Here is a 17,064-nt window from a genome sequence, read left to right on the forward strand (position 1 = left end):
ATTCAAAAAAGCATCACAATCTTAAGTTTTATTACGATGGGTAGCCGTGTTAGTCTGATTTTACCAGTAGGAAAAAGCAAGAGTCCAGTACAACCTTACAGACTAACAAAATTTCTGGCAGGGTATGAGCTTTTACAAGTCACAGCTCACTTTTTCAGAACTTATTCTTAAGTTTTATTGTGAGCCCTTCTGGAGGCAGGGATGAAATTCTCCCACGTCCACCCCAAGCCCATGAGAGAGGGTAGGACAGACAGTGCCATACCTCGGTCCTGATGGTGCGGCTTCCTTGCCCTGGACAGGTGTTCAAATAAAGGTCAAACACAGTGCTCGGATCTGAGATCTCCAAGTTCGGGTCAGCATCCACACCAGCTTCTAGGCCTTGCAAGCCACCAAAAACTATCAGAGCATGGCTGGGAAAAAGAAGAAACCTGGGGTCACCTTGGTTCCCAGCTTGGGTTGCCTGGTCTCCCCAGCCACCAGCAGGGGATGGGGGGTGGTCAAGTTGCCATATCCAGGCTGGGAAACTCCTGGAGATTTGGGGATGGAGCCTGTTGGATAGATCTGAGCAACCTGATGCCCTAGTTGTCATAGGTGTATTTATTGTTATTATTATTGTTACTGTTGTTGGAACTGTTTGTGCTCAAGACTATTGTCATAAGAGCAGAGAAAAAAGAAAAAAGAAGGAAACATGGTATGGAGCCTGGGGAGGACAGGGACCTCAGTGGGGCACAATGCCACAGAGTCCACCCTCCAAAGCAGCCATTTTCTCCAGGGGAACTGATCTCTGTAATCTGGACATGAGGTGTAATTCCAAGGGATCCCCAGGCCCCACCTGGAGGCTGGCATCCCTATTCCCAGCGCATGGCAGAGGACCCCCACCCACCTCCTACTGGAGATGTTGGGCCCTTGACTGGAGACAGTGGAGGAAGCAGAGCACAAGAGAACTCAACTCTGCTGCCTCCCATTGGCCCAGAGGCCCCTATGAAATGACAAGTCACTCTTGCTTGCTTGTTTTAGGTCTGCTGGCACTGAAGGGGCAAAAAATGTGAGAAATTTCACTCCCTGATGTGGTTCTGTGATTGGGTGGACAGAACAGAGCCCCAATTTGGAGGGAGGAAGGGAGGGAGATGCGTCTATGATCTAAGACGAAGCTATGATGGAAAGGCTCCCAAAGGTTTGTGCCTCATATAAACCTGCAGCCAGCCCTGTAAGAAAGAGTCCCGTTGAACATACTGAGGCTTCTGGCCCAGCGTGAAGACTACTGCGAGGAATCCAGTGAGCCCAGCTGGTTACCTGAAAGGAGGGAGAGGGGCCTGGTCCACTGTGGTCCCCCGCTCAGACGTCCCGATGGAGAGATCATAGCCTTCTTTGAAAGGGCATTCTGCGAACACGGCACCTGGAGAAAGGGACGGAAGCCATCAAATCCTTTGTCGGGCAGTGACATTTCGATAGACTTCTGCCCCTGAGGTAGCAGCACAACAGTCACTGAAGCTGGAGGAAAGCTCCTTAGGATGGGGAAAGGCTTCCAACTTAGCTGAGCAGGCAGATACAAGCCACAACCATTTCAGTTTCCTCTAAAAGCATTTGGTTGTTTTTCTTGGCCAGGGGAAGCAAAGAAAGGCGGGGGTGTGTGTGTGCGCCTGAGGTCACCTCCCCACTGCTCTGGAACCCTGACCATTCAGCTGGCTCATGCCTGCCTTATTATGACATAAATGGTAATTTGGAAGAGAGAAGCAAGTCAAACAAAGACGCACACTTACTCAGGCAGGAAGCTAAGCGAACACTGTAGCCCCAGTAAAGGCCCGAAACGGTCCGGGGTTGGTGCGACGACACCACTGTGCCCTTCTGTGTTCTGCTGTCTGGAAGAGAAGTTGGTGGATCAGCACCAAAAGCACCAGAACAAGTCCCTGGAGACCCACCAGCACCGCCTGTTCCTCAGCTCACCAGAGTTCACGGTGCATTTATAGTTATTCACTGCAATATTTATATCTTGCTTTTCAGTACAGGAAGTACTGTCGAAGCAGCTTCGATGGTCAAACTCTCAGTTACAATCCGTTAAAAAATCACAGTAAAACCAACAGAGCAACAATCCAGCCATCAAAACTGGTGGAGAAATCCAGTCAATGCTACAGCAATTAATATCATATTATGTTTCCCTTTTACCCATTATCCCTTTTCTTTTCTGTATTTTTGAAAAAACAATAAAAATCATTTTTTTAAAAATGCTACAGCAATTACACTGGCAACTGGTCAGCTCTCTAGCCAAATTCAGGGTGTTGGTTTTGACCTTTAAAGCCCTATGTGAATGGAACCGGGGGTCTCTGAGGCACCAGCTTGTCCCGTACATTCCTGCCCAGGAATTAAGATCACTTGCACAGGCCCTCCTGACCATCCCACCAAAGATGCTTGTTTGGTGGGTATACAAACCAGGGCCTTTTCAGTGGAAGCCCCACAATTATGGAACAACCTTCCTCAGGGAGATGTGCCTGGCCCCCTCACTTTCAATCTTCAGGAGGCAGCTGAAGAAAGTTTTGTTTAGGACTGCATTTGACTAATTTAGTGTTTATTTATTGGCAGTTCTAATTGAGATGCTAAATTGTGGCATTTTATGTGTTTTTTATAATTGTTGTTTTATTTACACTGTAAGCAGCCTTGAGTTCCACAAGGTAGAAAGGTGGCTAACAAATGTTTTAAATAAATTAAATAAAGTCCAGCAACTAAAGATCAAATCAGCCAACCCAATGGCCTCTCCCCACACCAAAAAAAGAGACAGATAACATTTTAATTTTCCTCCTAAAAGTCAAAATGGAAGGAGCCAATTGCATCTCATGGAGGAGGGAGTTCAGAGTACTGAGCCCACCACTGAAAAGCCCCTGTGGTATGTTGCCATCTGCTGACTCTCTGAGGGTGACTCCATACCTTTAAGGAGGGTGGTATACATTATTCCCCTCCTCCATTTTATACATACAACAACGCTGTGAGGTAGATTAACCTGTGAGAGTCACTGGTCCAAGGACACCTAGTGAATTTTGTTACTAAGTCAGAATTTGAACCCAGTCTCCCCACTCCTAGTCCAAGCCTGAACGAAGTTCCCAATCTATCTGGCCCACACATTTTATATTAGCAGCCCCCCCCCAAACAACTGGGTACATAGGGGCTTCAAGCATGCTGTTGATAATTACCAGGATTTTGCTGCTTCTCTAGCTGCACGGTGACCCGAAGGCCAGCCTCCAGTTGCTTGTCTATCTGCACTTCCTGCAGGAGAGAACACGGGACACTGGAGATACCACAAACGACAAACACCACAATCTTGCCTCCTTTCTGAGAATGACAAATGCATTTCTATTTCATCAGGCATTCAATGAGCTCGTAATCATGTCACGACTTTTTTTTTAAACTAACTTCTTTACCCGATGGATTTGGCTGGATGCCACCGGCCACTGATTAGTTTGCAGATTCTTTTTTCTCGATCGGTATTTTGCCAGTCTTAAGGACCCAGGCAAAGAAATATTAAGATCGATGAAATGAGATACTGGAAATTCAGCAGATGAGTGCTATTTTTTAATTGATAAACAGCAGTTACAGCCCCCCCACACACTTTACAGCTTCCCCCCCACACACACACACACTTTTTAGATGGGTAGCAACCATTCCCCACCCTGCCATTCCCCTAGCCTCAGATTCCCCACCCAGTTGCTGTTTGCCCTGTGGAAGGAAGCATACAGAATGTTTGCCTGAATGTATGTCTCCCCCAGCAGGGCAAATAATAATTTAAATACCATAAAATGATAAAACCGTTTTTAGAAGAATCTAAATGATCCAAAACAGTAGCCAGCAATAGAGCAAAAGCAATCATCAAAACAGCAATGACACTTTCCAAAAGCAGCAGTTGTTATATCAGCAGTCAGCAACAGGATCTACAGCAGAGGTCCCCAACCGTTTGGAGCCTGCAGGCACAAATTGGAATTCTGACATGGCATGGTGGGCGTGGCGAAAAAATGGCTGCCACAGGAGGCGGAGCCAGTCGCACAATGATTGCCACAGCTTAACTTCAGTGACACAGTGCAGTTTTTGTGCTGTGGTGGCAGCTGCTGCCAAAGCAACATTATAAAAAATCTGCACAGCCAATCAACTCGCCAATTGCCTTGATGGGCAAAAGCCCTATCTGGCCCCACCCACTTCCTAAAAACGCTTGGCGGGCGCCACGTTGGGGACTCCTGATCTACAGATTAAAAGGGCTTCAGGGAATGAAACATTCCAAAGGCTTCCCAGAATAAAATGGCTTTTGCAAGTTTCCAGAAGGCTCAAATTGAGGGGGGCATGAAAGATTTCCTAGGGCAAGGAATCCTGAAACAGCCCCGTCTTGCAAATCTGCCAGCTCGGCTAGTGTGAGGGGACCATGGCAGGCACCCATAACTGGTCTTTGATCACGGCTGGGCAAGCTTGTTTGGCTCAAGACCAGAGGCCCTGACAGCACAAAACGGGCTCTCTGTACAACCCTGCAACTTACCTTCCGCATCCCGCAGTTGACAAAGGACCCTCGGCCTGGCTTGGTAGGCCGCGCCAAAACCACCCCTTCGCGGTATTCCGATTCCTCATCTATCCGAACGTGGTGGGGACTGTCTAAGGGGTTCAGGAGCCCTGAAATGAGAACAGAAATATCTCCAGTTGCCACAGTGGCTGGGCCCTAGCTGGCAGCCGCACAAACCCAGGAGAGGATGGTGTTCCTCTCTTGGGGTAACAAAATACTTTGAATCAGCCCCGTTTCCTCCCCCCGCCTACCCCAGAAGAAACAAAACTGATCACTTAACAGATTTACTGGAAGGGAAAGGGTTTAAGGCAGGGGCCCCTGACCTTTTTGAGCCTGTGGGCACCTTTAGAATTATGACACAGGGTGGCGGGCTCAACCACAAAATGGCCACTAAGGGAGGTGGAGCCAGGCTTGCCAGGCCTCCTGTTATGGTAGGAGACCTCCTGCCAGCAAGCGCTGCTGCCTGCCACTGCTCTGAGTGGTGGCGAGAGAAAAATAACAGCGACAATAAAGAACAGTGACATTACTACATCACTTCTGGGTTTTACAGGACAACTCTAGGAATCGCAGGAAACTCTATGGTTTTACCACAGCCCAGTGATTCCTAGAGCTACCCATTGTCACTTCTGGGTTTTACCTAGAGATGACATAGCAATGTCACTCCCCAATGTCCCAGCCACAGCTCTCCTACCAGTTGCCAGGCTCAGCAACACTAAGACGAGCCAACCATATAAACAGAAGAAGTCCAAGTGCAGGGGACAAGACGAATAATTTACCAGGAAAGAGGAATAATTTACCAGGAAAGAGGAGTAAGAGAAAATAAAACCAACACTGTGGTGGCAGTTGCCATTAAAACAATGTTATTTTCATCTGCACAGCCCATCAGATCTCCAATGGCCAATGAGGGCAGGAGCCCCCCCCAGCCCCACTCTTTAAAAAACACTTGGTGGGTGTCAGGAAAGGTATCATGGGACGTCATGTTGGGGACCCATAGTTTATGGCATAGCCAGGAACCAGAGATTGCCTTCTGGCATGAGGTGATCTCTAAGGAATGATTACTGCTGATTTCTGCTACAAAACACAGCACAATTGCATTTTTCTAACTGCAGTGCCTGTACCCAGAAACAACCCAGTCTCTGTCCAGTGAGGCAGCAGTATTCCACACAACCAGGATATGGATGATGGTAGACAGTCACGGATCAGCAAATGGGGAAGAGAGGGTGGGAAAGGGAGAATTGGGAGCAAGAGAGTAGCAGGCAAGTTGGGCCACGGGTGGAGGAATTTACTAAAAGCATAGAGAAGGGACCTAATCTGAGCATCAGGAGGAGATCCAAGTTGGGAGGGGCCAACAAGCTTGTGTGGAAGCAAAGGCAGGAAGGAGGCAAAGGCAGGAGAAAGCCCTGTGCGCCCACGAAACCCATGAGAGGAACAGAAACCTGAACTACCGGCCCGGGGCCCACTGCCAATGGTGGGGACTCTGGATAAGTTCCAGGTCTGCGGTTCCCAAATTATTTGAGTTATGGAGCACTTTTCAGGAGAAAATTGTCACGGGGCACTAATTTTCACCTAGCACCTATATACTAGACCAAATGACAGTAGTATTTTTCTTTCCAATCTCTTCAAAGAGCACTAGGAGAAGTTATGTGGAGCACCAAGTGCTCTGTGGGGCACAGTTTGGGAACCGCTGGTCTAGGGCAACGACTTCAAGACTTACCTGCAAATTGCAGATCTTGGTGTTTGGGGAAAAAAGATTTCCTTAGGTATCTGTTCAAAAAGAAAACAAAAAAGCCACATTCTGTTCATTTGGGGCAACCAAAGCAATGAAAGGGTCCGAGTAGCATCTTTGCAAGCGGAAACCAAAACATTTGGGGCGTATAGTTTAAAGAAAAGGCCACCAGAGGGAGGGAGAAGACATGACAGAGGTTTATAACATTATGCATGGCATGGGGATTTTTCCTCCCTATCCTGTATAACTTTTAAAACCTTTTTTACCTTTTTTTTTTTTTACTTTTTGTATAAATGATTACATGTATTTTACTGGCTTATGCTATATTAATAATAAATCCTGTATAACAGGAAATTAAAACCACCCAACACAATTGATGGGCAGTCAATTCAGAACAGAAAATGCTTGGACTGTGGAACAGACGGAACTCACTGTCACAAGATGCAATTGCAGTCACTAGCTTAGAAGAAGAGGAGTTGGTTTTTTACGCCAACTTTCTCTACCACTTAAGGAAGAACCAAAGCAGCTTACAATCACCTTCCCTTCCCCTCTCCGCAACAGATACCCTGTGAGGTAGGTGGGGCTGAGAGAGTGTGACTAGCCCAAGGTCACCTAGCTGGCTTCATGTGTAGGAGCGGGAAAACAAATCCAGATCACCACATTAGCCTCCGCCGCTCATGTGGAGGAGTTGGGAATCAAACCCGGTTCTCCAGCTCAGAGTCCACTGCTCCAAACCGACTCTCTACCACTTAAGGAAGAACCAAAGCGGCTTACAATCACCTTCCCTTCCCCTCTCAGCAACAGAAACCCTGTGAGGTAGGTGGGGCTGAGAGAGTGTGATTAGCCCAAGGTCACCCAGCTGGCTTCATGTGTAAGAGTGGGGAAACAAATCCAGTTCACCAGATTAGCCTCCGCCGCTCATGTGGAGGAGTGGGGAATCAAACCCGGTTCTCCAGCTCAGAGTCTACTGCTCCGAACCACTGCTCTTAACCACTACACCACACTGGCTCTTCGATGGCGTTAAAAGCAGATGAGACAACTTCATGGAGGACAGATCTGCTAATGGTTACCGACCATGATGGCTAAACGAAACCTCCACGTTCAGAGGCAGTGCACCTCGGGAAACCACTTGCTAGGAAACAAACTACAGCTAGGGCTATTGGTTTCATGCCCTGCCTGCAGACTTCCGGGGGCATCTTGCTGAGTACCGCAGCAAACAGATCACTGGACTGGATGAACCATTGATCTGGACCAATAGGGATCTTATTCTGATAGACATAGCTACCAAGATCATCCAGTAAACCAACCAATTCATTCTCTGCCCCTTTCCAAGACGCTGACTTCTTCCACTTTTAGCCCAGATCAATCAGACTGCCCAGGAACCCTCAGCAATGCCGAAACTGTTCAGATTTTCTCACAGCTCTCCTGTGGGACTTACTGGGGACACTCCAGGTACTGCAAAATCCGGGCCAGCTGCACGCAGGCTTGCCCTCTCTTCTTGATCCCCTCAAATTCTCCTTCTACAGTCCTGAAAGGGAAAACCAGAACGACGTTTTAGTCACAGGTTCTCTGCTCCATCCAAATACTCCTGGTAGGGTTGCCAGCTTCTAGGTGGTGGCTGGAGATCTCCCGCTATTACAACTGATCTCCAACTGATAGAGATCCGCTCACTTGGAGAAAATGGCAACTTTGGAAATTGGACTCTATGGCATTGAAGTCCCTCCCCCCCAAACCCCGCCCTCCTCAAGCTCTACCCCCAAAATCTCCAGGTATTTAACAACCTGGGGCTGGCAAGCCCAACTCCTGGACTGCTTCCCACTGTGAAAGCCATTGCATGAGGACACACCAAATTTATCTGGCACGGGACCAAATCTGACTTGTTTGGCAGAGAAATGTTGTTGTTATTATTTAATCTCAATTGATACAGCATGTTTTCATGGTTAAAGCACTACACATATATTACAATGAAATACTTTCAACAATCTGATAAGGTGGGTCATTACTACAATCATACACTGAGGGTGAGGTGGAGAGAAAGCAGCTTGACTTAGGGTTATCTAGTTTGTTTGCGGCAGAGGTTAAATTCAGATCTAGGACTTCCTAACGATTTTGTAGCCAATGTGATACAACAGAAATAAAATATAGTCCCAGTTCATCCAGGAAGCCACCCCCTGCCTGTAGTGGCTATCAGTTCTAACAAATCAGTCCCAGACCTCATTCCAATCCAGTCCTCTGAATGTTCTCCCTTCCCATCATGGGGATTCTTCTTATGCCACAAGTATCAAAATGAAGTTGTACAGCAATGACTTATTCCCACAGTTATGGTTAAGCTCAAGACCTTTGGTCAAAGGAGCTAGTAAATAAATGGAAAGGAAAAATGGACTTATTCCCACGGGTGTTGGCAAGAAAAATCCCCACACTGCCAGAGGAAGAACAAGTCACCAGCGGTGCAAAAAGAGGGCTGGAACTGTGTTCTCTGATCAAGGCATCACATCTCCAGGAACCAACAGATGCCACTGTCAGCCAGAGGCTTTTGACCATACAGAGGCTCTTTTCAGGCCAGCTGTGTACAATGGACCATAAATTCCATTTCCACTCTGTGTTCCATGCAGAAACAGTCAAAAGGAACTGAAAACTGACACAGGGGCTGAGACCAAGGTTCACCTCAGTAACCAAACACAGTGCGTCCTCACTTGGAATCTTCTCCTTGCTCATCAAACACCACAATCTCGTCCACGCAGAAGATGGTGCAAGCCCGGGCAATCTGACCGGCGAGGTATGTCCGCAGCTCTGGTGACTGGGCATTGTCGAGAATGGAGCCCGGAAGGGCGACGCTGACCGTGTAGTGACGCCCTAAGAAATAAGAGGCACTAAAACTGCAAAGGCAGAATCTGCCAAAATTTATTCCCAGACCCCATTAAGTAGACCACAGCCTTTTGGATCAGTCAACAGAAAATAATTCATTCCGGCATTCCATTCAAACCAGGCTATTATTTACAAAGTATATCAATGCACACGACAGATTGCTACGAGGCAGGTCCCTGCCCCAAGGAGCATCTATATATCTAATTTCCATGTGTGCCCCCTGCCTGTGGATACTTAAATCTGCAGATAGGGGGCATGCTCACCCCAAACAGATGTTTCTTCAAACTTCGGGTACTCCCCAAGTTTGGAGATAAATCTGAAAACTAAAAAACAAACAAATTCCCCCAATTAAAAAAAAATGCACATGAGCAGAAAATGAGGAGGATGCCCGGCAGCTGCTCTGCAGCCCGCCAAGAGAGGGACTGTGGAGGGGGGGGGGGTCCTCGAGATAAATGTAGGTGGTGGGGCCTGGAGCTGTGATGGGGGAGGGAGATGGGATCTCCCCCATGAGTTTCATGGAGCCCCATCTGAACAATGTAATACTTGACAGAAGGGAAGGGAAGGAGGTGGAGGCAAACATAAACAGGGTCATGGTGATGCAGTCATTCCGGTCACACATGCATTTTAGCTTGACTTCCATAGGGGAAGGGAGTGAGGTGGTGCTAAGGGGTAGTGCCAAAGACTTTACAGGAGTTTTGAGGACGAAGCAAGAGAATCAGATTCACGCAGGTGCCCTGGGGGGCAGTTTGAGGCATCAAGGGCAGTAAAGAAGAAAGGGTAGAGTTGTTTGGGGAAGCAGGAGGTTGGTGAAGCTGGAGTGGCAAAGAATTCTGATTGGGGTGTATTGGGAGAGAAAGACTGGGGCAGCTCAAGGCCTCGGGGGCTTTCAGGGAGTTTATGTGAGATTGAAGAGGGGGCCTGGAGCCAACATAGGGATTCATGGATGGGCTGTGCTATTCCACTGTGCTACTCTCCTCGGGATATGATGAACACATGAGGCTGCCTTATGCTGAATCAGGAGATAAAAAAAATAAGGCTAAGGCAGACGGTGCAAAATAAAGTAAAAATATTTTTTATTACTCAGTTAAAATTCCCACAGTTCCCTACATGTTTCGCCAAGAGGCATCTTCAGGGGAATCTGTTGGTCTTGCAGTGATTTTCCAAAAAGAGTATAAGATCAGTAGCAATCTGCCACTGGAAGGACTCTTCTATATACCAGTGTCTAGTTGACACAATATCTCTCAATATCTTTCGCATCATGTAATATCTGATTTTTTTCTTTGTTTATTGGCAATGGTAGGGATTGAACCAAGGCCCTTCTGCATGCAGAGAAGAAGCTCATCCTCTGAGCCGCAGCCCCTCCCCTAAATAATCTGATACTCAATTCAACTTCTATCACATTCATAGGAAGGGCTACCTTTATCTTCCTCAGGCTTCGCCTCTTCTTTCTGTTTCTCCTTCAGCTCCTGCATTCTCTGCTTTTCTAGTTTTCTCAACAGCTTTATCTCCTTCCACTTTTTCTTCTCCTCCTTTTCTGGAAGAGGGAAAGAAAGGACGCAGGAAACAAGTCAAGATAAAGAGGGCAGGGGCCACTGCTGGCATTTAAACACTACTCAAAAGGTAGAGGATGCTGGAATTAATGGGAATCAGGAAATCAAAAACTAGGTTTTTTCCCCCAAGGGTCTGATGCTCTCAACAAGTGCATCCAACCCCCCCCCCACACATCTCTTATCCATGGGTCTGTGTAATCCCCATTTGCCAGCAGCCATCTGTGCTAGCACCTATACAAGCATCTCCCACATCATGTAGCAGTGAGTTCCACAATTTATCTCTGCACTGAACAAAGTACTTTTTTACCTGCCTATCAATTTCCTGGGGTGACCTTCCCCTTAAATTTTAGTAATTTGAGAAAAGGAAAAGAAGTTCTCTCCAGCCTCTTTCTCCACATCATCCATCATTTTATAAGCCTCTGTCATGTTCCCTCTTTGTCTTATTTTTAAACTGAGAATCCCCAAACTCTTTAGCTTCTCCCTACTGGGAAGACACACCAACTCTTGGACTGTTTTGTTGCCCTGCATTCTCTCCAACACTAGGACCACATATTCTCCCACACTAGCACCACAGCACATCCCACAGCAGGTGTTTTCCAAAACTTTAGTAAAAATATACTAAAAAGCAGAAATGTGAGGAAGAACATTTTTCAATTCTGAAGAGTCATGGCACAATGAATAGGTCTCATTGCCAATACAAGATTAGGGAAACTTGGCAGTTCCAAAGCTGTAACAAATATTTTAAATCAGGCGTGTCAAATGTAAGGCCCAAGGCCCAGATGTGGCCCCTCGAGAGCTCTTATCTGGCCTGCGAGCCAGCTGAGGCAGCCCCTCACCCACACTCTAGATCTGGGCTGGCGAGGCATAGCCAGCCCAACCAAGTGACATTTATGTGATATCCAGCCCTTAGAACAATTGAGTTCGACACCCTTATTTTAGGTGATTATCCGTAAGAACTGTGTATGAGACAACACATGTATATTCTATTGCTCTATAAAATGTCATCAAGTCACAACTGACTCATGGCGACCCCTTATGGGGTTTTCAAGTCAAGAGACATTGAGAGGTGGTTTGCCACTGCCTGCCTCTGTGTAGCAACCCTGGACTTCCTTGGTGATCTCCCATCCAAGTACTAATCTGGGCTGACCCTGCTTTGTTTGAATGGAACCCCAACTGATTTGTTTTTTCAAATATTTCAGAGCACGTATCTGTTACAATTGGAGCACAAAATTAACAGGGGGTATACTGACATTTTTTGTTTACTACAAATTATAAAAAATAAACATGCTAAATCAGCTCACACTCTGGAACATTTTCTGATGCCAGTTCTTCTGGAAAACCCACATCACTGCCCAAAATACTGTTTTCTGGTTTTGAACATGCCTAATGTTGGAATGACCACCTTGAAAGAAAGAGGCTTGCTTTTGACAAAACGGGTGGCTGTTTTAGGAAGATTTACAAGGTAGGAAACATCCAGGGACCCCAAAAGCATCCTTACTTTCTTGCTTCCATTTGCGCCAGTCAATCTTTCTCTCTTCACCCTAGAGAAGAAAGATGAAGACAGAAATTGCAGCAACTAATTTATGTAAGGGTGTTCCTGGCATACCCAACTGGATGAGTTCACATGTCCACCAAGAAAGATGATCCATGGCAAAGAGCTACAACGAGCATACTCTATGGATCCATGTAAAGGGCCTTCAATCCCCTTATTCTCACCTTTGCAAGCAGCTACACTTTCAGACTGCTCTGAATGAAGAAGGTCCCAGGTTCAATCCTTGGCATCTCCAGTAGATGGAATTGACAAAAAAAATTTGGCCTGGAGAGCCTCTACCAGTCAGAGGAAAACCATCCTGGGCTGCATAGATTAGTGGTAGCTTCACATGAAACAGATCCCTTCCCCCATATCACATTGTTTCTGCACATGGATGTTATCTATCTTGGTCAAATTTATACTCCATCTGCAACCCTTATCTAACTGAAGGATCTGGTATTAAGAGTACCCTTGGATGAGAAGGAGGGTTGGAGTTATGTGGTCTCTAGGCTAAGATACAGCGTCCACATTCAAATCTCTGGCAGTGGCCACAGAATGAATTACGAAGATGTGTCACACTTTTATCCCACCTTCCTTCCAAAGAGCTCAAGATGTCATGCATGGTTCTTTCCCACATTTTTTCTGCACAACCACCCTGCAAAGATGATTATACTAGGGAAGTAGGACCGCTGGCAATTTTCCGCTAACCAAAGGCACCAAGATGGGAGACACAGATAAAATGTTAGACGTTTGATCAACTGCTGGCCTTAGTAGTCTCAACAAATCGCTTGCTTTTTACTCTTTTTCTCAGAAGGCTGAGAGCGCAACCTGACACCAGCACCGTTTAGAGTCTGAATACCTGGCCCACACTTCACACAGGATGGTTATGAGGCAAGGCCTTAAGATCACGGCCTGAAACATCTTATTTTGCCCCTCCTCTTTTAAAGACCAGCTGCTAACAGGTAGACAAGGATGTGGAAAGCTGCTGCATTCACACCCTGCTTGTGGGCTCCTCCAAAGGTAGCTGGCTAGGCGCTGTTTGAGAACAGAACACTGGGTAGGGTGGCCTGGTCCCCACTGGCCACTAGGAACCCCTGGAGATTTGGGGACGGGGCCTGGAGAGGACAGGGACTTCAGTGGGGTACAGTACCACAGAGCCCACCCTCCAAAGCTGCCATTTGCTCCAGGGCCTCCCCCTGAGACCCTGGAGAGCCGCTGCCGGTCTGAGTAGACAGTACTGACTTTGATGGACTGAGGGGGGGGTCTGATTCAGTAGAAGGCAGCTCCACGTGTTCGTGATGCCCCCGTTCCGGCCTGAGCGAGCAAGGGCAGCGTCCTCACCTTCCAGCTCCGCCCCCTCCTCTCTCTCTCTCTCTCACCGCTTTCCCCGGACGTCCACAGGCGCCCATTAACCCGTTGCGCGCCGCCTGCCGCCTCCCATCCCCCCCCCCACACGTCTACCTCCCGCAAGCGCTTCTCGCCGCTCCTCTCCGCCATATTCCCGCCAACCGGCCGCTCGCCACTTCCGCCTCGCTCGCCTCTGATTGGGCCAAGCGGGCCTGGGCGGGGCGCGACGTCGGCCCCACCCCGCGTCGCCTGTTTGCCCGCCGCCGCGCGTGCGCCTTAGTGCCAAGGGAAGTTGCTGCCTGAAGGGCAGGTCAGCCGCGGAGAGCCCGGCGAGGCTGAAACGTCACGACGATCAACGGCTGCGTTGCAGCCGTTGATCGTCGTGACGTTTCAGCCTCGCCGGGCGCTCAGCCGTTGATCGTCGTGACGTTTCAGCCTCGCCGGGCGCTCCGCGGACCTGCCCCTCAGGCAGCAACATGGGCTGTTCCCGCGCTTGTATCCCCAGCCATGTGTGGTTTGAAAACGTTATAAAAAATACGTTATAAAAAAACGTTATAAAAATACTTTATAAAAAAATACTATGTATTCCCAGCGACGTATTAAGAGTTTGAAAAAGTAATGGAAATGGAGGGAGGTGTAGGGGAAGTTAGTATATCTTCGATTACATATAAATATCTTTAATAATGGTTCCTATTTGTCTTTATATTTTGCTGTTTATGTGTCAATTGTTAAACTATGTGTTTAATAGTTTTGGAAAAATCCTTAATGGAACCGTTTAAAGCAGGGGTGGGGGACGTCAGGCCCGGGGGCCGTTTAAGGCCCGCGAACTCATTTGGTCTGGCCCTTTGTGGGTCCTGGCAGATCTCTAGCTCAGAAGGATCTAAGACTGGTGGTCCGCCCCCTCCCGCGGACAGGAATAGCCTCTATTCAAGGCGGATGTGAGTTTGTTTTGCCGAGAAAAGGAACCTTTTCCCCCCTTGCAGAAGAGTCGTTAGCTATGGAGCTGCTAGGACCGCCCAAGAATATAGCAGGCTAATTTTTAAGTTGATAATTTTGTATGGCCCGCGAATGATATTGTAAATATTTAAATGGCCCTTGGCAGAAAAAAGGTTCCCCACCCCTGGTTTAAAGGATACTCTCTGATCTAATTCCTTATTTACACTTTTTATCAATTTTATATTAGGTATTGATCTAATGTTAGATAGGATAAGAATACATTAATTAAAATAGTATAGGGATTAGTTCCATTAGCAAAAGTTTATACAACTTATTTTTAGATAGAAGAGGGAGAGGGGGAAGTCAATTAGTAGTTAATTTACTAATATTATTTGATTCTTTAGTATTATTACTCTTTATCATTGGATATTGTTTTATATGTTGATATTTTAAATCAAGAAAATAAAAAAAATTAATTAAAAAAAGAGTTTGAAAACGTTATAAAAAAATACTGCTCGCACTTTGTTTGGTCCCTTCAGCTGTGAAGACATCTTCCAACCATTTATAAGCCGGGGGATCCAAAAACCCTTTTAAAGCGACGGCTGTTACCGCGCTAGGTATTCCCAGCGATGTATCGAGAGTTTGGAAATGTTATAAAAAACATCACTTTAAAAGGGTTTTTGGATGCCACGGCTAAAAAATGGTTGGAAGACGTCTTCACAGCTAAAGGGGCCGAACAAAGTGCAAACGGTATTTTTTATAACTGTTTCAAACTCTTAATACATCGGTGGGAGTACATAGAAAGTGCGAACAGTATTTTTTATAACATTTCCAAACTCTTAATACATCGCTGGGAATACCCAGTGCGGTAACAGCCGATGTTTTTTACAACATTTTCAAACTCTTAATACATCGCTGGGAATACAAAGTGCAGTAACCCCCTTCCCTTTTTCGCTCTCAAGTCACCTCTGAGTTGGGCCAGCGTGGTGCAGCGGTGAAGAGCGGCGGATTCTAATCCGGAGCAGTGGGAAAGAGCCAGAGTCCCAGTAGCACCTTAAAGATTAACAAAACCTCTTGCAGGGTGGGAGCTTTCGTGAGCCACAGCAATGGCAAACCACCTCCAAACGTCTCTTGGAAACCCTATGGGGTCGCCAGAAGTTGGCTGCGGTTTGACAGCAATCTACACACACCCCTCTGACTTACGTCGACCCCTGGTGGGGTTTTCAAGGCTTGGTGCTGGAAGTGTTGAGTTGGGGTTGCATCGACATTTCCAGCGTTTGCATTTTCAGTGTCAATTACATGGGAGTACAGCTAGGAAGATGGCAGTCGTTTCCCAGTGTACTAAAGTTATGAGCAGACGCTGCTTCTTGCTCTTTGACGTTTGCAAGAAGCATCACAGACTGGCCCTTTGCCGTCGTGGCTGTTTTGGCCCTACCATTTACAACAGAGTTAAACTGTAGAACTCCCTACCTCAGGATGTGGTGATGGCTGCCAACTTGGAAGGTTTTAAGAGAGAAGTGGATATGTTCATGGAGGAGGGGTATTTATGACTGCTAGTCATAAGGAGACTAGTCATGATGCATACCTGTTCTCTCCAGGATCAGAGGAGCATGCCTAATATATTTGATGCTGTGGAACACAGGCAGGAAAATGTTGGTGTCAAACTCATTTGTTACGAGGGCTGGATGTGATATAAATGTCACTTAGTCAGCCGGGCCAAGCCTCGCCAGCTCAGATTGAGAGTGTGGGGAGGGGGCTGCCTTGGCTGGTTTGCAGGCTGGATAAGAGCTCTCGAGGGGCCAGATCCGGCCCACAGGCCGTATGTTTGACACCACTGGTTTATACTATATACCACTGAGTTTTTTATACAAACATCACACAACACCGATTGCATTGCAGGTCCATTTAGCCCTACTGTTTGCAATTTTTTATATACACAGCTATATATGATTTACCACAATGTCATGAAGTTTTTATTTTATTCAACTATTTGTATCCTGCCTTTCCTCACGGGTCAAAGCAGTTCACCAGTTATGGTGGGCTCTAATTCACAAAAATTTACGGTGTTGAGGGTATGTGATGTCTTGAAGGGGCAGATACAATGACAAAGGTGACCTTTTCTTGTTTATTATAGACTTTTATATCTAGATCACAAACTCCACTTGCTACTTATTGTTAGCATTATCATTTCTAATGGGCTTCCTGCTTAATTGGAAGCACCTTTTTATCTGACCAAGAAGCGTCTACCAAGACTAATCTATGCCAGTTGTGTAGCCCTCACTGGAGGCTGTTCAAAAAATTCTGAATTCAAGTGCAGCAGTCACAAGTTTTGATGCATGCATTTTTAGGGACTCTATTGCAATCCAGATACACACAGAGAGAGGCTGTAACTAGCTAAATCTGGGAAGATGTATGTTTGGTTATGCTGCCCAACCTTATATTAAGTGCTGTGGAACACAGACAGGATGCTGCTGCAGTCATCTTGTTTATAGCCTTCCCAGTTGGCCACTGTGTGAACAGACTGCTGGACTTGATGGGCCTTGGTCTGATCCAGAAGGGCTTTTCTTATGTTTTTATG

General features: G+C 46.8%; 1 protein-coding gene across 1 annotated transcript in view; it reads right to left on the reverse strand.

The window, feature by feature from the left end:
• Nucleotides 1-17,064, reverse strand: part of LOC130486883 (kynurenine--oxoglutarate transaminase 1-like) — a 43,639-nt gene that overhangs the window by 2,334 nt on the left and 24,241 nt on the right. Inside the window, exons 14-24 of the mRNA XM_056860182.1 lie at nt 13,665-13,743; nt 12,171-12,213; nt 10,540-10,656; nt 8,951-9,110; nt 7,696-7,785; nt 6,246-6,295; nt 4,511-4,641; nt 3,183-3,255; nt 1,761-1,859; nt 1,294-1,396; nt 263-410 (exon numbers count right to left, since the gene is read on the reverse strand). Of these exons, the coding sequence (XP_056716160.1) occupies nt 263-410; nt 1,294-1,396; nt 1,761-1,859; nt 3,183-3,255; nt 4,511-4,641; nt 6,246-6,295; nt 7,696-7,785; nt 8,951-9,110; nt 10,540-10,656; nt 12,171-12,213; nt 13,665-13,743 (1,093 nt within the window). The remainder of the gene's footprint in view (nt 1-262; nt 411-1,293; nt 1,397-1,760; nt 1,860-3,182; nt 3,256-4,510; nt 4,642-6,245; nt 6,296-7,695; nt 7,786-8,950; nt 9,111-10,539; nt 10,657-12,170; nt 12,214-13,664; nt 13,744-17,064) is intronic.

The sequence above is a fragment of the Euleptes europaea genome, chromosome 14 (assembly GCF_029931775.1).
Source record: "Euleptes europaea isolate rEulEur1 chromosome 14, rEulEur1.hap1, whole genome shotgun sequence".
Taxonomy (NCBI): Eukaryota; Metazoa; Chordata; class Lepidosauria; order Squamata; family Sphaerodactylidae; genus Euleptes; species Euleptes europaea.